Source organism: Bos indicus x Bos taurus, chromosome 13, assembly GCF_003369695.1.
Source record: "Bos indicus x Bos taurus breed Angus x Brahman F1 hybrid chromosome 13, Bos_hybrid_MaternalHap_v2.0, whole genome shotgun sequence".
Taxonomy (NCBI): Eukaryota; Metazoa; Chordata; class Mammalia; order Artiodactyla; family Bovidae; genus Bos; species Bos indicus x Bos taurus.
Genome location: NC_040088.1, coordinates 22,273,029 through 22,296,902, shown reverse-complemented (window position 1 = coordinate 22,296,902; position 23,874 = coordinate 22,273,029). Strand labels below are relative to the sequence as shown.

The 23,874-nt window shown below is 51.1% G+C and overlaps 1 protein-coding gene and 1 long non-coding RNA gene across 14 annotated transcripts in view; both read left to right on the top strand.

Annotated features, from left to right (window-relative positions):
- The window catches only part of HM13 (histocompatibility minor 13), a 38,944-nt gene extending 30,766 nt beyond the window's left edge, over positions 1-8,178 (top strand). For 2 of the 13 annotated variants that reach the window (XR_003514033.1, XR_003514034.1), the window contains 4 exons: positions 190-292; positions 4,384-4,469; positions 6,672-6,874; positions 7,731-7,818. Coding sequence is in view for 11 of the 13 variants with exons in the window: in XM_027558883.1 (XP_027414684.1) it covers positions 190-292; positions 4,384-4,469; positions 6,672-6,818; positions 7,452-7,572 (457 nt within the window). In the remaining 2 variants the exon portion in view is untranslated. The other 11 variants (XM_027558886.1, XM_027558891.1, XM_027558893.1 and 8 more) reach the window with 10 other exon arrangements.
- Positions 8,179-11,193: 3,015 nt separating this feature from the next.
- LOC113903156 lies at positions 11,194-18,422 on the top strand. Its single transcript, XR_003514035.1, has 3 exons — positions 11,194-11,356; positions 14,326-14,386; positions 17,230-18,422. It is a non-coding gene; the product is annotated as an uncharacterized LOC113903156 (long non-coding RNA).
- The last annotated feature ends 5,452 nt before the right edge of the window (positions 18,423-23,874 follow it).

The following is a 23,874-nucleotide window of genomic DNA, read 5'->3' as shown; positions in this document are numbered from 1 at the left end:
GGAAAGTGATTGGTCCAGAGATGCTTAGATGGGGCAGAACCAGAGTGCACGCCCATCTCCACACCCCACAGCCCATAACCTCAGCCCCACACAGCTTCCAGGGTCTCCCCAGCTACTCTCCTAAGAGGGCATGTGGCTCTGCAGTGCTTGTGTCTCACTTTCTCTCTCTACCCCATGCTGTCGCCGAAGCTTGAAGAAGAACACCCACACCTACTTCTACACCAGCTTTGCAGCCTACATCTTCGGCCTGGGCCTTACCATTTTCATCATGCACATCTTCAAGCACGCCCAGGTGAGCATGACTGTCCTCCGTGTACAGGGCGCGCTTTCACTGCAGGTGACCAGGACTCCCATGTCACACGTGCAGGCGACCCAGGGGTGCAGAGCAGCCGTGTCTGTGATTCTCTCGGGCTTTCACCCATAGTTGGTGCAAGATGGCAGCCCGGCTTCAGGTAGTACATGCACGCTAGTGGTGAGGAGGGGGAGGAGGAAGGCTGCCAGCCGAGCCTGTGACCTTCAAGGAAGGCAAAACCTTTCCCTGAGCCCTCTCAGCAGATTTTTGCCCACATCTGGGCCAGATGAGTGTTGCGTGGCCCCAGCTGTGGCTTCTCAGCCTTGGTAGTGGTGGCAGACAGAAGAACGGAATCGGGTGGGTGTTTGTTGCGGTCTCAGCCCATTGCCTGCCCCCCAGGCAAGTGATAGGATGTCAGGATCTCCCTCCCATCATCCCCCAAGCCAGCCAGGCTCTGCCTTCTCCTAGATGGGTGCTGAGCTGCCAAGTGGACCAGGCCAGGAGCTGTCAGTGTGGCCTGGAGAGGAGGAGTCGGGGAGGGGAAGCCAGCAGACAGGGTTGCTCTCTGCTGGAAATCAGAGTACTTCCTTTGTGCCAGGCTCTGCTCGGTGCTTCGTGAGGGTTCTGTGAACAGATGAGGAGCTGCAGTTCAGGTGCTCCGTGGAAAGTGTGATGGACCCAGAATTCAAACCTGTGTCACATGAAGACCAAGCCCAGGTTATGAACCCCCAGCCATGGGAAAGGCCGTGTGGAATGGAGTCTAAGAGAGCCCTGGTGGCCATCCAGGCTCTACTGTCTGAAGTTACACTTAGGATTCCTCATTGATTCATGAAAACAGAAAATGAGGATAAACAGTAGTAGCCACCTTGGGGTTATTTGAGAGTGAAATGAGTTAATGTAGTGAAGTGCTCAGATCCACGTCTGACCCAATTGGTATTGCTGTGCTCCCTCCATCCTTCCCCCTCCTCCTTTCTCCCTTCCCTGGGCACCGGCCACAGAGAAGCCACCTTTGAGTTAATCACAAAAGCTGCTGACCCAGTTAGTCTGTTAGTTTGCCAGACACTGTGCAAACTAACCTTTCGCTCATTAACTCATTGAGTCCTTACAGACACTGTGAAATTGATACTAACACTATACAGGAAGTTCAAGGTCCTCATCAGTAGAGAAACCAAGAACCAGTGAGGAAGCCCCTTTCATTCACATCTGCTCCAGATGACCTCAGGAGCTGTGCAAGTTGAGAGGGACATGCACTTAGGAGTACTTGGGCCTTGTCTTGGGAGGTGTCTTCTCCAGCTGTCAGCCCCCGCAGATTCCAAGCCCAGAGCTATCCCCTAGGTGGCCACCAGGTGGCAGGCTTGCCTTCTGCCTTAGACTCAGAGAAGGCTCCATTGGGAGCTCTCACACAGGCTGGGGGCAGAGGTGGGAGAGGTGGTCCTCTACATGAGAGAAAAGGAGCCTTCCCTACGTGACACAGCAAGTCAAGCTCGGCCCTGGCTGGAGCCCTAGACTCCTGACCACAAGCCGACCCTATTGCCTAGCAGCAGCCACCTATTCTCCCTGATCATCCACATGGGTATCTCCCTGAAAGTCTTCATTGAGGTGGGCTCTGGACACAAGGGGAACCTGTTCTTTGAGCTCCTCCTCCCTCACCAAGACATAGGCAGTCCCTATGCCAGCAGTTCCCTAGGGAGGGTGTCACCTCTGCCTGTGTGTCTTTTAACCTCTATCAAAAATGTACTCCAGGCCAAGACTAGCAACCTCCAAAGAAAAGTCCTTAATGATCATCAGGTGCCCTCACTGTACAGACGGAGAGGGAAGCCCAGACAGGAAAACGGACTATCTGTGGTCACAGAGCAAGCCAAGGCCTGATGGAGACCCAGGAGTCCTGACCCCCAGCTCACTGCCCCAAGCTGTACATCCCATCCTCTCCTTAGCACTGAATTTCTTTGGAGAGGTTCCCTGGTGCCTTGAGAGGAAAGAAAAGAATAGGTTTGTATCCCTCTGATACTAAGCAAACACTTCTTCCCAAAGGAGCACCTCAATTGCTGTTGGCTCTTAGGTGAGGAAGACCTTGGTGGGGCCAAATATCTACCCACCTTCCTCCCAGGAAGCCCTCTATTTTGCCCAGCCTGGCCTTGATGAAGAAGACACTGGATTTAAGTGACAGGGAATCCGTGTCTGTATCCTGACCAACTATGTGATTTAGGGCAGATCCTTTTTTCTCCTCTGATCTCAATTTCATCATCTCTTAAGTGTTCTGCTTTTCAGAAATTAAATTGTATTAAGTTTGTATTTGCTTTATTTCATTAATTTTTGTTTTGCCTTCATTCTTTTCCTCCTTCTTTGGGGCTTCCTGATTTGAAAACTTGCATTGTTTATTTCTAGTCTTCTCATAAATGCATTTAGAGTTATAAACTTTTCCATGAGTACTGCTTTGGCTGCCCATCTTGAGTCCCGATGCAGGCTTTTGTCATGATTTCTGTCGTTCCTGGCCCAAAGCTGATCTCATAGCAAAGACTTGATGCAGGGGAAGAAGCTCAGCTGCCTGAGTTTAAATCCCAACTCAGCCACTTACACACCCTATGTGACTGCAGGCAGGTCATTTCCCTCTGTCTGAACCTCAGTAGCAGCATCTATAAAACTCAGATCCAAGTGCTCAGGGTGTAATTAGGTTCAAGGTTAACCTGTGTGAAGTGGGGTAGTTCACAGCCCATCCATGGCAAGAGTCTGAAAATGGTCTGATGGTCAGCTTTCGGGGACTGTGGAGCCCTGTCCTCTAGCCAGGGGCTGGCTTGGCTTTAGGAACGAGGCTTGGCTTTAGGAACAATGTCTCCTTCACTCTTAACCCAAGTCATCTCCAGGGCACCCTCTGTATTTTGTGAGGGAGCCATTAGCTTAGTATTCACCAGGCCCTCTTCTGAGTAGTAGGAAGACAGCAGTGAACAAGATAACTGTGGAGCCTGTCCTCACAGAGTTAACAGCCTAACAGGAGAGAATCTCCAGCCTGTAACAGCCCAGGGATGTTTCATTCCAAGTTGCTGGAGAATGCCGTGAAGAATTGCAGGGGCCCTGAGTGTGCAGCAAGAGGGCCTGACTCAGTGCGAGCAAAGGCTTCCCCACAGAAGTGACTGCTGAGCTGAAGTCTGAAGGAGAAGCAAAGTAGGCACAGATGGGAAGAACATCCTAGAAATGGCACGTGCCGAGATCCTGTGGCTGCAGGTGACAAAGAGGACCAAAACGAGACCAATGTGGCCAGAGCAGGGCAGGGCGGGTGAGGTTGGAGAGGGAAACAAGGGTCACATCTCCTGAGGACGTCAGGCCACTGGGAGCAGTAGGGGCCGTGGAAGGCTGAGCAGTAGCATGAGGTCCAGCTTTCAGACACTGTGAGCAGAAGAATGGCTTTGGAGTCTAGGGGTACCCGAGTTCAACCCTCAGTTTACCACTTAGGCTCTCCAAGGCCTGAGCTGCCCACTCCCCACTCCCAAAGCATGAGCCTTCCGCTTGTACAGAAGGAGGAGGGTCATGGGGTTATGGAGGTGGACTGAAGTACTCGCCAGAGCCTGTGTTCAGGGCACAGAGTAGGTTCTCCAGGAACAGTGCCGGCCGGTATAATTGTCCTGTCCTCCAAACCCAGCTTCACCAGGAGTGTCCTCACAGGCTCTGGGCCCTGACCAGCTGGGTGACCTTGATCCCAGGACACAGCAGGTGCTCCATTCATAGCAGCTATGTCATCATCATTGTCATTATAACAGCATCTCCTGGAGTGTCTTTAAAAGTGCAGACTTCCAGCCCCAGACCTAGGCAGTCAGGGTCTCTGGGAATAGGACCAACTCACCAGGAACCTGGTGTCCTGGGCAGTGGGATGCTGCCAGCCAGACTCCAGGACGCCCTGAAAGCCCTGCGTACTTGAGTTTCTTTGGGCTTCTTGCTGCTGCTTCTAGGGAAGTCAGGAGCCCCAGTGCAGGCACAGCCACTGACTTGCTTCGAGAACCTGTCCCTCAGTCACACCCAGAAGAGAGTTGGGGTGATAGGCCCGGCCCTGAGTGGGTGCCCTGCCCAGCATTGCCTCACCAGCCTTTGTCCTCTCACAGCCTGCCCTCCTGTACCTGGTCCCTGCATGTATCGGCTTTCCTGTCCTGGTGGCACTGGCCAAGGGAGAAGTGACCGAAATGTTCAGGTAAGAGGGGGCAGGGAGCAGGGGTCTGCCTAGCACTGCAGGCAGCTGGCGGAGCCTCTGAGGGCTGTGGGTACGTGCCTCTGGGGGAACACTGTTCATGCCACCAGCCTTGCCCTTTGCATCAGCACGTGGGTGCCCGTGGGCACCAGCAGAACCCTTCCGTGGGCCAGTAGCCAGGGGTGGGAATGGCCTTTGGGCTTTCAAGGCAGCCCCCACACCAGATGCCAGCTGAGTCATGAAAGGGGACTGGCTTGTGTAGACTCCCTACCGCAGGCTGCCTCACTGTCGGGAGCCCTGGGTTCCCATCCCGACCCTGCCACCATATGACTTCACGCAGGTCTTTCCCCGCCCCCAGCCTCAGTGTCCACACGTGAGTGACACAGGGGACTCTATACTATGCTAAGTCACTTAAGTCGTGTCCGACTCTGTGCGACCCCATAGACGGCAGCCCACCAGGCTCCCCCGTCCCTGGGATTCTCCAGGCAAGAACACTGGAGTGGGCTGCCATTTCCTTCTCCAATGCATGAAAGTGAAAAATGAAAGTGAAGTCGCTCAGTCATGTCCGACTCTTAGCGACCCCATGGATTGCAGCCTAACAGGCTCCTCCGTCCATGGGATTTTCCAAGTAAGAGTACTGGAGTGGGGTGCCATTGCCTTCTCCGCAGGGGGACTCTAGTGTGATGGAAATGCTTGGTTAGAACTCCAGCGTCAGTCTATGTCCAGTTGCCGCTGTGGCTGTAACCCAGAGCCGGCTGCTTTCTCTCCATCTTAGTCACACACATACCCCTTCTCTGTGGCCGTCCACACACCTGCCACACCCGTGATCAGCCCCACCCTGACCCCCAGGCCTGCGTGACTCCGACAGGTGTCTACACCCCAGCAGCACCAGCCCCACCCGCCAGGGACCCAGAAATAGCTGCCAGCTGCAGCTGAAGCTGCCCACTCTGGGGCCTTCCACCAGCTCCACCTGCCTGGCCTCCAGGTTGTCCCTCGAGTGCCTGCCAGAGCTTTCTGTGCACCTGGCTGCCTGTAGGGGAGCCTGTGACTCACCCCTCCCCCATACCTGCCCCTGCCCTCCCTGCCCTGCCTCAGAGCCCCAGGCTCCCAACATGCCTGCCCAGGGCTCCTGACCTGGCAAAGCTCTGTGGACTCTGAGGCAAGGCTGGGGGTGAACCTGGGGGCAGGAATGGGACCTGGGCCCTGAGCTCAGTCCCTACCCTCACCCTCGGCTCTCAGCCAGCCTCAGCCCCCAGCACCTACTGGGGGTGACCTCCCCAGCCAGGACAGAGGGTGCCCGCCTTCACCCACTTGGTGCTTGGTTTCTGTAAAAGTTTGCCCACATGGGTGCCCCACCTTTCTGCCCCCCACCCCCCCCAGGAGGTTTTTAGATTGAGGTGAAAAAGCAAATAGTCTCTCTTCTCTTCTGCCCATCTCTCTCCCTAATTCTCCACCTTATCTTTGGTTTTACTTTTCCCTTTAGTGGCACTCTCCTTTTTTTATTCATTTACTTTTTAAATGATAACACATTCACGTGGTTGCAAATTCCATAGCAGGGGAGGGACAACCAGCCCCCTCATAGCCCAGCCGCCCACGCAGCCAGCCCCGTCCCTGGCCATCCAGAGGTGTCTCTGCACCTGAAAGCGTGAATGTGTATACACGTCCTCACACAGGCGGTGGCGTTCTTGGGGCATTCTGCGTCCTGATTCTTCACACAAGGGTGTGTCTGAGAGATGTTTCACAGCAGCAGAACATCTCCGTGTGTGCTCAGTCGCTCAGTCGTGTCCGGCTCTTTGCGACCCCATGGACTGTAGCCCGCCAGGCTCCTCTGACCATGGGATTCTCCAGGCAAGAATACTGGAGTGGGTTGCCATTCCCTTCTCTAGGGATCTTCCCCACCCAGAGATGGAACCCACGTCGCTTATGTCTCCTGCATTGGCAGGCAGGTTCTCTACCACTAGCACCACCTGGGACACGTACAGATACATCTAGGGCATCCCTGTTCTTCTGCAGAGTGTGTTCCTGTGTAGGTGCACCTTTTCTTTTTTATCCTCCAAGTAATACTGGCTTCTTTCCACAGAGTTCGAAAGTGCAGAGATAGATAAAAGTAAGACCCACTTCTGCTCCCTGGAAGAGAAATCTCTGTCCTCGTTAGTCTTTTCCTCTCCATCTCTTTTTTTCTGTCTCTGTCTGTCTCTCACACAGCTACGAGTCCTCAGCGGAAATCCTGCCTCACACCCCGAGGCTCACCCACTTCCCCACAGTCTCGGGCTCCCCAGCCAGCCTGGCGGACTCCATGCAGCAGAAGCTAGCTGGCCCTCGCCGCCGGCGCCCGCAGAATCCCAGCGCCATGTAATACCCAGCGGGTGCCCACCTGCCCACTTCCCCCTACTGCCCCGGGGCCCAAGGTAGGGCAGACACCCCCACTCCAGTGTACAGGGCAGGGAGCATTGCTGGGGCAGGCAGCAAGAGGCAGCTCCACCACCACCAGGCAGCCACAGTGCCCAGTCGAGGGGCGGGGGAGCAGGGCCCCAGAACCCCAGCGGCCTCACCAGTACTGTGGGGCTCACCTGAGAGTGGGGGTCAGCAGCCCTGGTCACACAGCCGTGGACACTGTTACCGCTCTGCATATACATAACCTGGGGCAAGTGTATAACCTTCACTTTCCCCTTTCGGAACCTCTCTTTGTTCATATAGAAGTGGGCACATACCTGCCTCACAGGGTTGATGTGGTGAGGAAATGTGAGCATTATCTTTGGCATGAACTCACTTGCTCAGTGAACGGAGCCCAAAGGAAGAGCTAAGCCAGGGTGTCTGCCTGCGAGAGTGGCACCTTGCCATTTGTCAGTAGAGCAGCCCCCCTGCCCACCCGCCCGCGCCCCTGGGGCTGAGCTTTCCGACTCCTGTTATGTGCCCTGGGAGGCAGCCATTCGTCCTGTAGCCTCATCCTGGCTGTCCCTGTTTTTCCCCACTCTCTTTCCCCAGTGGGAGGTCCAGGAAGCTTAAAATGGGTCTGCACAAGCCCAACCTCTCCTCCATTTGCCGCTGCCCTGCCACCTCTTGGCACCACCAGGCACAGAGAAAGTGGAACCAGCAGCCGGTCTGAGGAGGGCGCACGGCGGGGCCGGGCCAAGTCCTGGAAGGTGCTGGGCCAAGGATGTTTGTGCCCAGGGTTTTCCTGTGATGGTGGGAGGTGGGCACAAAGATTCTGCCCTTCCCTCCTCTAAGTGTGTCGTCCTTGTTCTGTCTTGTTTTTCCGGTCAGTTATGAGGAGTCAAATCCTAAGGATCCAGCAGCAGTGACAGAAACCAGAGAGGGAACAGAGGCCACCACATCGAAGGGGCTGGAGAAGAAGGAGAAGTGATGGAGCTGGTGCCTGACCCTGCAAGGGCCAGACACCCGGGCGGGCTGGCCGCACACCGGCCCGCACAGTGTGGATCTGCCTCTGAGGCAGGCAGCTCCCAGAGAAGGGCAGGGGCAGCAAGCTCCCTCCAGCGGGGCCTCCAGGGCCTGGTTCCCTCTCCCCCTTCTCTGGCCTTTCTCTGCTCCTCCCCATCTCCTGCCTGCAAAGGAAGCCCCCAACTGTCCCCACCCCCCCAATCCCTGGGTGCCAGGTGGGAAAAGTGGGTCTGATTTTTAGACTTTTGTATTGTGGACTGACTTTGCCTCACATTAAAAACTCATCCCGTTGCCTGGGCAGGCCACTGCACTTTGAGAACGTTCTCACCCAGTACCTTAGAGTGGGTTTACTACTCACCCTCCCCCCCAGAGACTTTCATGTAAGCCCCTTCCTGGGGATGGTGGACTGTCGCAACCTGCGGTGAGGCCCTGACCTTCTGGCCCCTCCATCCTGGTTGCCCACCCAGCGTGTGGCCAGTGTGCCAGCTTAGCACCCCCAGATGCCCTCTGACCAGCAGAGGGGCCCTCGAGCCCTGTGCCCAGCCCTCCAGTTCTCCTGCCATGCTCCTCCCAGTACTTGGGGGCAGTGAGGGTATTGGACAGGTACCGGCTACATCACATTCTGGAGGAAAGGCCTGTGGGGAAGAGGCTGTGGTATCCAAAGTCTGGCCTGACTCAGCAAGAGGGCCATTATCTGTGAAGCCAGGGAAGCAGCAGGGCCACGTGGGCCCCAGGAAAGAGTGGATTTTATTCCCAGGCTGGCAGAACCCATCCTCCGTGGTTTCAACGTTCACATGGCTTCAGCTGGGGAGCCTGGGACTCTAGATCACCCTAGACATGGAGGACCCACCACTCCCCTTCTGCCTGTTCCTGGGCTTCTTCCCAAAACTACTGCTGCAAAGCCAGAAGGATCCTGATCCTCGGAGCCATCCCCAGTGCCCCTGGAGAGGCTGGGGAGGGGGCTTCTGGGAGGCCATCCAGGCCCAAGAACTGAAGATCCCAGAGCCAGGGTTTCTCCACAGTTTGCCAAAGACAGCAGCCCTGGCCCGAAGGAGAACCCCCAGTGGACCAGGCAAGGGGTGGGCACAGCCTTTATTTACCTGCCTGGTACGGGGTCACTGGATAGAGAAACTAAGGTCGGGGAGGGTGGCCACTGGCCTGAGACTCAGACTTTCAACAGCCCAGAAATCTCTGCCTAAGCTTCCAGGTTTAAAGGCTGAAAATGACAGGGCTTCCAGTTTGGAGCTAAAGAACAAGTGGGAGCAGATAATGGGAGCTGCTGCAAGTACCAAGCACCTCAATACAGGATTTACTTAATTCTCATACTCTCCTTCTGTAATATTAGCCCCATGTACAAGTGAGAGAACTAAGGCAGCTTACCTACCCCTAGACAGGGATTTGACCTTGAGCAATCTGAATCAAATTCCAGAGTTCCTAAGGACTTTGCAACTCCTCTGCAGACCCCTGGGCCTGAGTCACTGCTGACTTCTCTGGGCTTTCTGGAAAGGAAGGATGGGAAATCTCAAAAGCTTCCCCCAGCCAAGAGGGTTCCTTTCAGGGGCTTCTCGGATCTCTGCCGACTCCAGCCACCTCCAGAGGGGAGGCCGTGTGGTCCTGGAACAAGGCCTCTCTGAGGGCGGCAGATGGGGCAGGCAGCCCAGGCACACAGCACAGTTGGTTCTGCGGTCCATAGCCTACAAAGCCCTCATTGAGTCACCGCCGGCCCCCGGCAGAGGCTGAGGTGGCAGTGGCGCCGGGCGCCTGCCACCTAATGACCGTCCTGGCCCCGCCAGATGCTCCACAGACCTCGGCAGCGGCCGTCCAGGGCCCGCCCGGCCAGCCGGCACCGCAGAGGCCACTCTAATTCCAATTAACCAGCTTCAGCTGAGCAAACAGCGGGCAGTGGTGGCCCAGCCCGGGCGGTAGGCCCGGCCTGCAGAGCCTCCGAGTCTAGACTCCAGATGTGAACCACCACAGCCAGAGTCCCATGGAAAAATGGCACCAGGCCGGGCACGGATCGAGTCTGCACGCCGGAGAGGCGGGGGTGGGTGGCTGGGCAGGGCCCCTGGTGGGCCTACTGCCAGCCTCACCCTGGGGTGGGAGTGGATTCTTGGGAAACAGCTCCAAAAGCCCCAAGTTCGCCCCTGATGTGTTAGGTGTCCCTTTCAGTGGCCTCCCTCTCCCCTGACTACGGTTGAGTGGGAGGGGGCTACTGTAGGGGAAGAGGGAGGCCAGCCCTGTGGAGAGCTCCAGTACACTAGGTCATCTGTATTTAACGTGTCCAGCATTATGATAACCCATTTTAGAAATACTCATGGAATGGTTATAACACCCCTGTGAGGGAGGTGGCATCATTTTTACAGATAAAGGAAACTGAAGTAGAGAGACATTAAGGGCCCCAGAGGGATTTGAACCTAGGATGCCTGGTTTGGGGGATGTTCACCGCAGGTGCTGCTGACATAAATCAAGATGCTTAATTCTGGGTTCCGTCTTGGAGTGGCGCTGGAGAAGAGGGTCAGCATCGACAGCAGGGCTGGCTGCCCACTCTGTCCTGTTTGCTCAGCTGTAAAATGAGTAAGCTCCAATTTGGAGGGGTGGCTCCAGTTTAAGGGGGAGGGGGTAAAGCCTTGACATGCCCTTTTGGGTTTTCAGCACCAGGTATGAGTTGGGCACAGGTCAAGCCGCTGGGCATGGCAGCGAACACAGGTCAAGCGCGGGCTTCCCGGCTGACGTTGTGATCAGGCAGACAGACTTTAAATGGCTGAACGAATGGATAATGTCAAGTCAATGATCATGTCACGATCCTCAGGCAGAAGAGGTGCCTCCCGCTCCCACAATCCTGTCTGGGGTCGGACCCTGAGTGGCAAGGTAGGATCCTGGGTGACCCGGTCAGAGTTCAGCCGTTCTCGCACAAATGGGAAAACGGAGTGCTCTCTACTCCCGTCCCACCCACGCCAAAAAAAAAGGGCCAGACTTGCCCGAGGTCTCCTAAGGAGTGGAGACCAGAGGCGGGGCCTGCTGCTCCCTGCCCAGCCCGCTCTCCCACCGCTAGCGTTCCCTCCCCGTTCCAGGCCAGGTCGTGGGAGGCGGAGGTTGGGGAGGAGGCAGCATCCTGCCCGGGTGCGTCAGGAAGGGCCGAGCGGGAAGGAAGGCACCACCCCCACCCCCGCCGCGGCCACACCTGGGCTCTCCAGGCGGGCATGGGGGCCCAGGCCGGCGCCTGGCTCCAGCGAGTCTGGGCCGCCTCCCCGTGGGGGCCGCCAGATGGGCCGGCCGCCCGCCCGCCCAGCTACGCGGGCAGGAAACAGCCGCCAAGGCTGCCAGGAAGGCGGGCGCGAGCGGTGGGGCGGGGCCACAGTGGGCCCGCCCCCCGAGGGGAGGGCCGGGAAGGCCGAGACCTTGTGAGCCTGGGAATCCCGGCTCTGCCGCCTGCCATGTTTCCTTAGGCAAGTCTGTTTCCGTCTCCGTGCCCCAGCTTCCCCAATAGTAAAGTAAGTCTGCTTATCCCAGCTCTTTTCTTACCACTGTATGACCTCAGGTCTGTTTCTTTCGCGTCTGTTCCTTGGTTTTCCTACTCAGAGAAAAGGGGGCAACAGCGACAGGCCATCTCCACTGATAAACTGTGGGAAGGTTGAGCCTCTGCCCTCCTCCCCACCAGAGTAACCTAGCCCCCGGCCCAGTGACCTAGAGTGGCACTCAGTATGTGTTGAATGTCCCAGCTCTGGGACAATCCTAGGGCACATAGAAAGCACTTCATAAATGGACACGTTGTCTCGGATCTACTGCTTACCAACCGTGAGGCTCTGGTCTCTGAGCCTCAGTCTGCCCACAGGTGGCTGTGAGGATTTAAGTGAAATAATCCATGGAAAACACACAGCACATCTTCAATAGATAATATTTATGGAAGAGTCTCTAAGATGTGTAAAAAGAGATAGTAATTTGAGGAAATTTGAGGGCAAGAAAGATGTGAAGATCTGGGTGGCTTGTAATCTTTTGTATACTTTGTATTTTCCAAATCTTGAGTTTTTCAAAACCAAATAGAACTGAAAGTAAAATTAAATCCATCCCCAGCAAAAAAAAGAAAAAAAAAAAAGAAATATCAGCTATTATCTCCATCAGGCAAAGGAAGCCCCTAAAACTCAGAAAGGATCTGAAAACTTTCTTAGTCACAAGGGAGCTGGGAAACGGCAAGATGAGATTTGAACGCAAATCTCTTAGACTCCACATTAGAAACAAAAAGGAGGAAAGGAAGTTCATTTAGCTTTCATTGCTGTTTCCAGGAGAGATCCCCTTCCGAGGAGAAGGAAGAGGCTGGCAGAGTGGGAAAGACTGAGGTATAAGGAAAGGTGAGCAGATCCCACAAGGCCAGGCCATGGAGCTTAGGCCTTATCCTGGAGGCAGTGGGAGCCAAGGAAGGTTTCTGAGCAGGGGGGTGACATAGTCCTTTCTAAACATTACATTGGGGAAGGCCTGGAAGCCAGGGGTGGGGCTCCACGACGGTAATGATAACACTATGAGTGATGAGTGGATGAAACCGTCCACGGGGACAGATGAATAAGAAAGATTTAAGAACTCGAAGCAATCCAGAAGGTGGACGGTCATACAGATATTCCTCAGCACCATGGCAGGACCGTGAATCCACATGTCCCAACACTTCTTACCAACTTCCTCTTCCTTGGAGGTTGTTCAACCCATACTACATACAACCTTACAAATGTCCTAAGACCCCTAAAAGAGCCCTGAGTCTAGGCCAATGCCAGGAAGAAGCCTAAATTCCCAGCAGTTTTGAGCTGAAAGGAAACAAGGGATGAGTGTGCTGAGGTAGAAAACTGAAAGAGCATTTCCTCCACCCCAGCGATCAGAAGCAAAGGACCTGTGATCTTGTTTGCAAGCACAGTGCTTGTCCCTGATACCCCATGGGTGAACATGTATGGACTCCTCGCACACAATGTATGGACTTCAATGCTCGAGGGACACGTAAGTGCGTGGGCAAACCTATATGCAGGTGAACCCGTACATGACCCAGCCTAGGGAACTTGTGCACACCCATCCTTGCAGGCAGCCAGGTGGCATCCAATCTGTACTGGGAAGCGTTAACAGAAACCTTCCTGGAAGAAGAATAGCAGCTGCCATTACTGAGCACTTCTTGTGTGCCAAGCACCATCCCAAGTGTTCACATCCTCCATGTGCTGAGTCTCCATCGTAGGGATGAGGAAATAAAGGCACAGAGAAGGAAGCTGCCCACACAGCAATCAAGAGCCCTGAACTCGGGACTTCCCTGGTGGACCAGTGGCTAAGACTCCAAGCTTCCAGTGCAGGAGGCTTGGGTTCGATCCCTGGTCAGGGAACTAGATCCCATATGCTGCAACTAAGAGTTTGCATACTGCAAGTAAAGATTCCACATTCTGCAACTAAGACCCAGCACAGACAAATAAATACACAATTAATTTTAAAAAAAGACCTCTGAACTCATGTGAGGACACCACTCCCTTGTAATTTTTCATGTCATTCAGTATTCATTTTTAAAAACCTTTTATTGGGCTTCCCTGGGGGCTCCATGATAAAGAATCCACCAGCCAATGCAGGAGACATTACCTAATTTAGGAAGATCCACATGCCGTGGAGCAACTAAGCCCGTGTGCCGCAACTACTGAAGCTGTGCTCACAACCACTGAAGCCCACACACTGCGGAGACTATGCTCGGCAACAAGGAAGCCATTGTAATAGAAGCCCGCACACTGCAACTGGAGAAGAGCCTCCACTCGCCTCAACTAGAGAAAAGCCAACGCACAACGAAGATCCAGCACGACCAAAAATAAATGAAACAAATAGATCAGTTCAGTTCAGTCACTCAGTCGAATCTGGCTCTATGCGACCCCATGGACTGCAGCACATCAGGCTTCTCTGTCCATCACCAACTCCCAGAGCTTACTCAAACTCTTGTCCATCAAGTCGGTGATGCCATCCAACCATCTCATCCTCTGTCGTCCCCTCCTCCTCCCGCCTTCAGTCTTTCCTAGCATCAGGGTCTTTTCCAATGAGTCAGTTCTTTGCATCAGGTGGCCAAAGTATTGGAGTTTCAGCTTCAGATCACTCCTTCCAATGAATATTCAGAACTGATTTCCTTTAGGATGGACTGGTTGAATCTCCTTGCTGTCCAAGGGACCCTCAAGAGTCTTCTCCAATGCCACAATTCAAAAACATCAATTTAATTTAAAAAACTTTTATTATCCAGAAGTTACAGCCATGCTTTGTAGAAAATTAGCATATATGTTAAAAAGTGAGAAAATAAACCAGCATTTTCCTGCCACCCAGAGATTACTGTTAACAGCTAAACGTAAATTTCAGATTTTTTTTTGTAGTATGTATTTTTTAACACAAATCATATATACAGTGCAAACAATTTTGATATCTATTGTGTTACTGTAGTTAACAACCTTCCTCTTCTCATTTTGGTCAGGTGTCATCTCCTGTAATACCCAGACAGCCTCCAACCTCTTTGTCATTTTAAGGCAGACCAGGTGAGACAAACAGGCCATCTGCATGTGAAGGCAGATCCCTGTGAGGCGGATGAGCCCCTCCGGGGTCTGTAATGGGCCCTTCCTCCCCAGGGCACCCTGCCCTCTACAAAGCGGTGGTGGGGCCTGGCCCCTTGCGCTCCTGGGACTAAGCCTTGGGGGAGGGTGATGGCAGCGGGGACACCGAGAAGGCTGAGCCCCTGGGCGCTGCATTCAAGGCCTCTCCACATGTTTGTGCCCCGAAAGTAGGCACCTCTCTTGCTGCTAAGACCTGAGTTACCCCCTTAATACCCTGGGGGCCCTGAAGGGGGGAGGGGAGAGGAGGTGGAGACATATGTGTCAAAGGTGGTAGGTGGTCCGGGGGAAGTAGAAAAAACCTGAGCTCAAGGCCATAGAGCTAGCTGCCATGGTGCAGAGTCCAGGGGAGGGTCCGGGCCCCTTCCTGCCTTAGAGGTTCTCTGTGCAATTACACGTGTCAGCAAGAGTAAGAATGTGTTTTCTTGTGAAATCTGTATGACTTTGGGGTTTGTATAAATGTGAGGGCACGGAAACCTTACATGGGGCAGGGCTGCAGATGTATTTCTGCGCGTGCATGTATGTGAGTCCGCGTGTGCTCCAGGTTTCCTGCTATGGTCTGTGCACCCCTCTGCCTGGGTCCCTCTGAAGCCTTCGCTTCCTCATCTGTAAAATGGGGACACCAGGTCACTGGGTACCATTGTGATTCCGATTACCTTATTCCCTCTCTACTACTGACCTTTTGTCCAAACACTGGCCAGTCATTTCTGCTCCAATCAATCTGACAACACCCTGGGGAACATATGTATACCTATGGCTGATCCATATTGATGCACGGCAGACACCAACACAATATTGTAATTATCCTTCAATTTAAAATGTTTTTTTAAAAATTGACAATACCTTGATTTTTAAGTCTAAAACCTGCTTCTCCTAATTTGCTCAGCAGCTATTAATATTTGCTAATCACCCTGGATTCCCCCAGGACATATTTTCCATGAATGAAAGAGCTATTCAGGGACTGGCGCGGGGAAATGCCCCCATGAGATGCTGACCCATGCGCACTTTGTGAAAGGCTCCAGCTCTAAGTGTTGAGACCCAAACGTGCAGCACAGTCAGTGGGAAAGTTGCAACTGGCGGGGTGGGGGGCGGTGAGGTGGGGGAAGGTTTTTTTTCTTCCTTAAAAACAACATTTTGTGTTCAATCTGTGTCTCTTTTAAGCCTCACAGGATGGAGATATCCTAAAATAAGAAATTAAGCAAGAAGGGAAATCCCATTATCTGTCTTCTTAATGGGTCCCTCAGGATTCCATAAGGACTCCCTTCCCAGTCACTGTGTGGTCCAGGCCTGAGAACACCCAGCTCCCCCACCCACCCCCTGCGGCCCACGCCCACCCACCACCCAGCCAGGGAAGCAGTTTCCCAGGATTCACATGGTAATGAAGGCATCCATCTTCTCCCAGACACACACTGGGCCCTCCGACCCTCCCAGGCCCCTGCACAATGGTCCCCAGTGCAGAGGCCCCACCACCTGTTGGATTTTCCCAGGGAAGTGTGGGAGAGAGTGGAGAAGAGCCTCTTGCTCCCAGCCCCCAGTCTACTGGCCCCCTGGACCTGGGAGTCAGACAGTGAGAGAACTCACGTCCTCGTCACCCCCTGAGCTAACTGCATCCTCAGTTACCTCATCTGCAAAATGGAGGTGGTGGTACTCAAGTCACAGTGTGGCTGGAAGGATTCCGTTGGGAACGGTGTTATGTGAAATGCAGACAAGTGGGGAGTGGGGTCAGTGATAAACGCTCAGTGATCACTACCACTTTACATGGGACCAGGCGGGATGAAGCATATTGCAGTACTGTCACAGAGCATCGCAATCCTGCAGGTAGAACAGCTAAGACCATTTATAGAAGAGGACACTGAGGCCCAGGAAGATGGGCTTCATGCCAGGAGCACCACAGTTCCCAAAGCCACAGAGCCATGTATCGAGTTTGCCTCACCCCAGAGCCTAAAATACTAACCACTACTTTAGATCATCACCATCATCATTATCATCACAGTTATTGACTTAGGTGGTAATCCTGGCAAAGGCCACCTGAAAGTCCCTAGGGAAGCTAGGAAGAGTGGGAGACCTAAATATTACTCATCTATGTCTCCCCAGGACTTGGCCAGAGCCTGGCACACAGTAGGTGATTAATAACTGAGGCCTGCCTGAGTGACATAACTGAGAAACAAAACGCACAGCTTTATATTCTGGGTCATGGAGTCGGTTTCATTATCTTTTACTTTCTCTTGAGCATCTACTACAAAATGCTCATGAATAAATGATTTCCTCAAATAAATGCATAATTCCACCTTGCTGTAATAGAGGCTAGGGCAAAGAGGAGGAGGGCATTCAGAGCAAGTAACAGAAAATAAAAATCACTGCCTCTGTAAGCAGAATCCTAGAAATCCCTGGACCACAGCACCTCCTTCCCACCCCCCCAGTTACTGCTCCCCAGTGCAGAAACTGCCTCTCCTGTACCCTGCCCAGATCCCATCCCCACTTCGTAAACATTCAGAAGGAATGTCTGTATGTATTTACAGGTAGAAGGACAGAATTAAGGATGACTTTATCTTGCTTAAGTTGAACTGTATGTCTGTCCAACTTCTCTATAATGAATATGTATTATTTAGGTTGGTGCAAACAAAATTGCAGTTTTTGCATTATTGAAATTTTCCACTTGATATTGGAATACATTTTCAATAAACGTGGTTATGTTATACATCGTCTTAATATACATTTCTCACTTGGTTTTTTGCTAATAACTTATTACTGTTTGTTTTTATTTATTTTAGACTATGGAAATGATGTTAGACAAAAAGCAAATCCGAGCAATTTTCTTACTTGAGTACAAAATGGGTCGTAAAGCAGCAGAGACAATTGGCAACATCAACAACACATCTGGCCCAGGAATGCACAGTGCAATGGTGATTCAAGAAGTTTTGCAAAGGAGATGAGAGGCTTGAAGATGAGGAGTGCAGTGGCTGGCCATCGGAAGGTGACAACAACCAATTGAGAGCAGTCACTGAGGCTGATCCTCTTACAACTACACCAAAGAACTCAGTGTTGCCAAAGAACTCAGTGTCAGCTATTCTACAGTTGTTCGGCATTTAAAGTAAATTGGAAAGGTGAAAAGGCTTGGTAAGTGGGTGCCTCATGAGCTGACTGCAAATCAAAAAAATCGTCATGTTGAAGTGTCATCTTTTCTTATTCTATGCAACAACAACCAACCATTTCTCAATTGGGATTGTGACCTGCAATGAAAAGTGAACTGCATACAACAACCAGCAATGACCAGCTCAGTGGTTGGAGTGAGAAGAAGCTCCAAAGCACTTACCAAAGCCAAACTTGTGCCAAAAAAAGGTCATGGTCACTGTTTGGTGGCCTGCTGCTGGTCTGATCCACTGCAGCTTTCTGAATCCTGGTGAAACCATTATATCTGAGAAGTATGCTCAGCAAATCAGTGAAATCACCAAAAACTGCAGCCGGTATCAGTCAACAGAAAGGGCCTGACGAAAGGTCGCACAACCAAAAGTTGAAGGAATCGGGCTACGACGTTTCGCCTCATCCGCCATATTCACCTGACCTCGGCCAACCAACTACTACTTCTTCAATCATCTTGACAACTTTTTGCAGGAAAAACACTTCCACAACCAGCAGGATACAGAAAATGCTTTCCAAGAGTTCGTTGATTTCTGAAGCATTGATTTTTATGCTACAGGAGTAAGCAAACTTATTTCTAGTTGGCAAAAATGTGTTGATTGTAAAGGTTCCTGTTTTGATTAATAAAGATGTGTTTGAGCCTAGTTATAATGATTTAAAATTCGTTGTCCATAACTGCAATTATTTTTGCACCATGTAAATATCATTTTTGTTGTTCAGTCCCTAAGTTGTGTCCAACTCTTTGCGACCTCACTGACTGCAGTATGCCAGGCTCTCCCATCATCCACTCTCCTACAGTTTGCTCACATTCAAGTCAGTGATGCTATCTAACCATCTCATCCTCTGCCAACCCCTTCTCTTTTTGCCTTTAGTCTTTACCAGCATCTAATGAGTCGACTCTTCACATCCCAACCAAAGTATTGAAGCTTCAGCTTCAGGTTGCCAAAGTACTGAAGCTTCAGCTTCAGCATCAGTCCTTCCAATGAACTATCATTTTAACCAGCCTTAATACATGAAATACATTATTATGAAAAAGCAAATCATGTAGAGGTACATGTCAGAGAAAGAGGAAGGTCCACTTTCAACCTGAGTCAGAGACCTGATCCCACATCCCAACCCCAGAGACAACCCCTATACAGTCTGCTGGAGTAACTGGGCATTTTATTTTATTTATTTATCTTTGGCTGCACTGAGCAACATGAGGGAACCTGGGATTGAACCCATGGTCCCTGCAGTGGAAGCTTGGAGTCTTAACCACTGGACCATCAGGAAAGTCCCTCTCTGGGCATTTAAAAGTATACTCTAGGGAAACCCTGAAAACATTATGCTGCATAAAAGAGACCAGTCACAAAAGACTACATATGTATGATTCCACTGATAGGAAATAACCAGGACAGGTAAATCTATAGAGACAGAAAGTGGATTAGTGGCTGCCAGGGTCTGAGAGGTAGCGGGGGGAATGGGAAGTGACTCGCCAATAGATTTCTTTGGGGATAATGAAGATGTTATAAAATTAATTGTGGTGATCACTTCACAACTCTATGATATATTAAAAACCATGGAGTTACACACTCTGTAATTTGACTTTATTTATTCTAGGCTGCGATGGGTCTTCGTTGCTGCATTCTTCATTGCTTTCCTTTAGGTGTGGAGAGTGGGGTCTACTGTGTAGTTGTGGTGCTCGCTTGGGCTTCTCATTGCCCTGGCTTCTCTTGCTGCAGAGCATGGGCTCTAGGGCACCCAGATTTCAGTAGTTGAGGCACGTGGGCTCAGTAATTGTGGCTCCCAGACTCGAAAGCACGGGGTCAATAGTTGTGGCACACGGGCTTAGTTGCTCCACACCATCTGGGATCTTCCCAGATCCGGGATTGAATCCTTGTCTCTCTTTACCACTGATCCACAAGGGAACCCCCAAGTTATATACTTTAAATGAGTGAATTGTATGATATATGAATTATATCTCAATAAAGCTGTTAAATAAAGCTTTCTTGATGGCTCAGATGGTGAAGAGTCTGCCTGTAATGCAGGAGACCCCAGTTCGATCCCTGGGTTGGGAAGATCCCCTGGAGAAGGGAATGCCAATCCACTCCAATATTCTTGCCTGGAGAATTCCACAGACAGAGGAGCCTGGTGGGCTACCAGTTACAGTACATGGGGTCACAAAGAGTCAGCCATGACTGAGTGATCAACACTTTCCCAGTTGTTTTTTAAAAAAAAAGTAAATTCTATAAATGCTCCTATCTTGGAGCCCTCAGCCCACTGACAGGGTATTTCCCACCTCCAAGCCCTGGGTCCCACCTCCAGGTGGACGTGACTCTGAGCGAGTCTCAGGTCCCGTCACAGGTCCAGCTGAGTTTCTCAGGTTGTTCACAGATATCTCCTAACCACATAACACACAATCTCAGACAGGGAGGAAGCCCCAGAGGCAAAGCACTCTCCCTTAATCTTTTCTGGGTCCAAACCTTTCCCTTTTACATTTTTTGTGGTTTTTTTTTTTTTTTGGACACACTGTTCAGAATGTTGGATATTAGTTCCCTGACTAGGAATCAAACCCATGCCCCCTACAGTGGAAGCACAGTCTTAACCACTGGACTGCCAGGAAAGTCCCCCCCTTTTACATTTTAATTTTATTTCATTTTTAAATAGGTAATGCATCCTCATGGTACACAATTTAAAAAGTAGAAACATCTCTCTTTTCACCCCAGAGGCAGTTTCCTAGTGAGTTACATGCAAATATGAATATTTTGTTTTTCTTTCTTTTTAAACAAAAGTGGTGGCAGTCTTTGCATACTACCTTACAACTTGTTTTGTTTTTCCACTTAACAAAGTACTAGGAAACCTTAGTATTTCAGGATAAAGGCAGCTTTCTTGTTTTTTCACAGCTGCATGTATGTATTCTATTATATGGAGAGAATGGTCTTTATTCAATCCGCTGCTGCTGCTGCTGCTAAGTCGCTTCAGTCATGTCCGACTCTGTGCGACCCCATAGGCGGCTGCCCACCAGGCTCCCCCGTCCCTGAGATTCTCCAGGCAAGAACACTGGAGTGGGTTGCCATTTCCTTCTCCAATGCATGAAAGTGAAAAGTGAAAGTGAAGTCTCTCAGTCGTGTTCGACTCTTAGCGACCCCATGGACTGCAGCCTACCAGGCTCTTCCACCCATGGGATTTTCCAGCAAGAGTACTGGAGTGGGGTGCCATTGCCTTCTCCGATTCAATCCCCTAGTGATGGACAAATGGGTTTTTTTCCAGTTGACTCTTCTTCCTGGACATACCTTGTTTCACACATTGAGTTTTTCCTTAGTATACATTCCTGAAAGTGGAAGTGCTGTCTCATAATTTCCCAGAGCCCCATAGTATTTCACAGTGCATTTAGCTATTCTCCTTTTGATGGATATTTAAACTGTTTCCAATTGGGTGCTCTTATGAGCAAGACATCTATGAACACTTTATATTCCTCACAGACCCCTTTGGCAATGTGTTAAAAGCTGTGGATCTTTTCCCCACAAAAAAATACAGTAAATTTACCCAACAATGAAACCCATCTAGGCGCCTCAAATTAAGACACTCTGATCTAAACCAACTGCTGTCATCCAAGCAGAGAAACACAAGGGTGGAGATGAGCAGGGGCCACCCTGCAGTACAGGGATAGGAACCCTACAGCAGCTGGATCAGAGTCGTTGAGATTCTGCTCAAGGAGTCAGACCACCATCCTCCTCTGCTTAAAACCATCCCAGGATCTTGCCTCACCAAACTCCTCACTGTGGCCTCTGAGATCTAGCTATGTCTCTGCCCCCATATCTTCATGACTTTCACCTTCTAGCAGCCTTCTCCTTGCTCACTCGACCAGAGTCACATTAGCCTCTTGAACATACCAGGCACCTTTCTGCCTCAGGACCTCTGCACTGATTTTGACTTCTGCCTGGAATGTTTTGTCCCCAGTAGCTGAAGGAAGTGCAAATACAAGTTATTTACTGAGCTACCCACCTTCCCAGAGAAGACTTTTCCCAGCCCCTGAGATTGCAAACTATCCTAACCCCAGCCCTCCCTAACCCCCCCTTTCCTGACTTATTTCCTCCATAATATTTATCACCAGAAGAGATAATACATACTGCACTTACCCTGCTCTTTGTGTGCGCTTCTCCCCTAAATATAAACTCCACAGAATAGTGACTTCCCTCTGTTCTGTTCACTCTAATATCCCAGTGTGGGCCCAGAGCCAGAGGTGCAGTAGGTGCTTCACAAATATTGTTGATTAAATGAAGAAATTAGGTTGGTAAAGCACTTAGCACACAGGAGGGTAAAGGAGGCATGATACCTGGGAACCCATAGGCTTTGAGAAACCCAGACTTCAACCCTAGCCTTGCTAAATTCTTCTTTGACCTTCACTAAGTCACCAGTCATTCAGGACCTCTGTGTTCATCATCCCTCAACTGGAGTTGATGGTTAGAGCATCTCTACTCGGAGTGGCTGTGAGAATTAATGAGCTCCTGAGAAATCTGTATGCAGGTCAAGAAGCAACAGTTAGAACTGGACATGGAACAACATATTGGTTCCAAATCAGGAAAGGAGTACATCAAGGCTGTATACTGTCACCCTGCTTATTAAACTTATATACAGAGTACTTCATGCAAAATGCCAGGCTGGATGAAGCACAAGCTGGAATCACGATTGCTGGGACAAATATCAACAACCTCAGATACACAGACGACAGCACCGTTATGGCAGAAAGCAAAGAAGAACTAAAGAGCATCTTGATGAAAATGAAAGATGAGAGTGAAAAAGTTGGCTTAAAACTCAACATTCAGAAAACTAAGATCATGGCATCCAGTCCCATCACTTTAGGGCAAATAGATGGGGAAACAATTAAAACAGTGAGAGACTTTATTTTGGGGGGCTCCAAAATCACTGCAGATGGTGACTGATGCTATGAAATTAAAAGACACTTGCTCCTTGGAAGAAAAGCTATGACTAACCTAGAGCACATATTAAAAAGCAAAGACATTACTTTACCAACAAAGGTCCGTCTAGTCAAGGCTATGGTTTTTCCAGTAGTCATGAATGGATGTGAGAGTTGGACTATAAAGAAAGCTGAGCACCGAAGAATTGATCCTTTTGAACTGTGATGTTGGAGAAGACTCTTGAGTCCCTTGGACTGCAAGAAGATCCAACCAGTCCATCCTAAAGGAAATCAATCCTGAATATTCACTGGAAGGACTGATGCTGAAACTGAAACTTCAGTACTTTGGCCATGTGATGAGAAGAACTGACTCATTTGAAAAGGCCCTGATGCTAGTAAAGATTGAAGGCGGGAGGAGAAGGGAATGACAGAGGATGAGATGGTTGGATGGCATTACTGACTCAATGGACATGAGTTTGAGCAAGCTCCAGGAGTTGGTGATGGACAGAGAAGCCTGGCGTGTTGCAGTCCATGGGGTCAAAAAGAGTCGGACATTATTGAGCAACTGAACTGAACTGAACTGAATGATTTAAAGCCCTGATAAGTGTTTAATAAATGTCAGCCAGCATTGCTGCCGCTAGGATGATGACAAGGCTTCCCTGATAGCTTAGTTGGTAACAAATCCGCCTGCAATGCAGGAGACCCGGTTGGACCATGGGTCGGGAAGATCCGCTGGAGAAGAGATAGGCTACCCACTCCAGTATTCTTGGGCTTCCCTTGTGGCTCAGCTGGTAAAGAATCCACCCGCAATGCTGGAGACCTGGATTCGGTCCCTGGGTTGGGAAGATCCCCTGAAGAAGGGAACCACTACCCACTCCAGTATTCTGGCCTGGAGAATGCCATGGACTGCCATGGGGTGTTTTCATTAGGCTTCCCTGATAGCTCAGTTGGTGAAGAATCCGTCTGCGACTGAGCGACCTTCGCTTCCCTTCTTCATGATGATGATGGTGGAGGTGTGGTGATGCAGACAGGGGTGTGTGCTGACACCTCGGCCCCTAATACCGGAGGCCTGGGGAAGGAGGTCACATAGGGGAGGGAAGTTCAGACCAGATTCCTGAGCTGTCTTACTGGTACTTTGCAGAAAGAAGATGGAACTTTCGGGGTCGGGGTTGGGGGAAGCTAGGGGTAAAATGCTTCCACCAGAGAGCCCCTTAGCCCCTGTCGTGGGCTCCCCGCTTCCCAGCTGCCCCTGCCGTTGGCTACACCAGCTTCACTTAGCCCACCGCCCGCCCGGAGCCACTTTAGGGGGAGGGCGGCGGGAAGGCAAGTCGGTTTTTCCCAGAGTAGCCCCCCTCTCCCGCGAACATCTGGCCGCGAACAT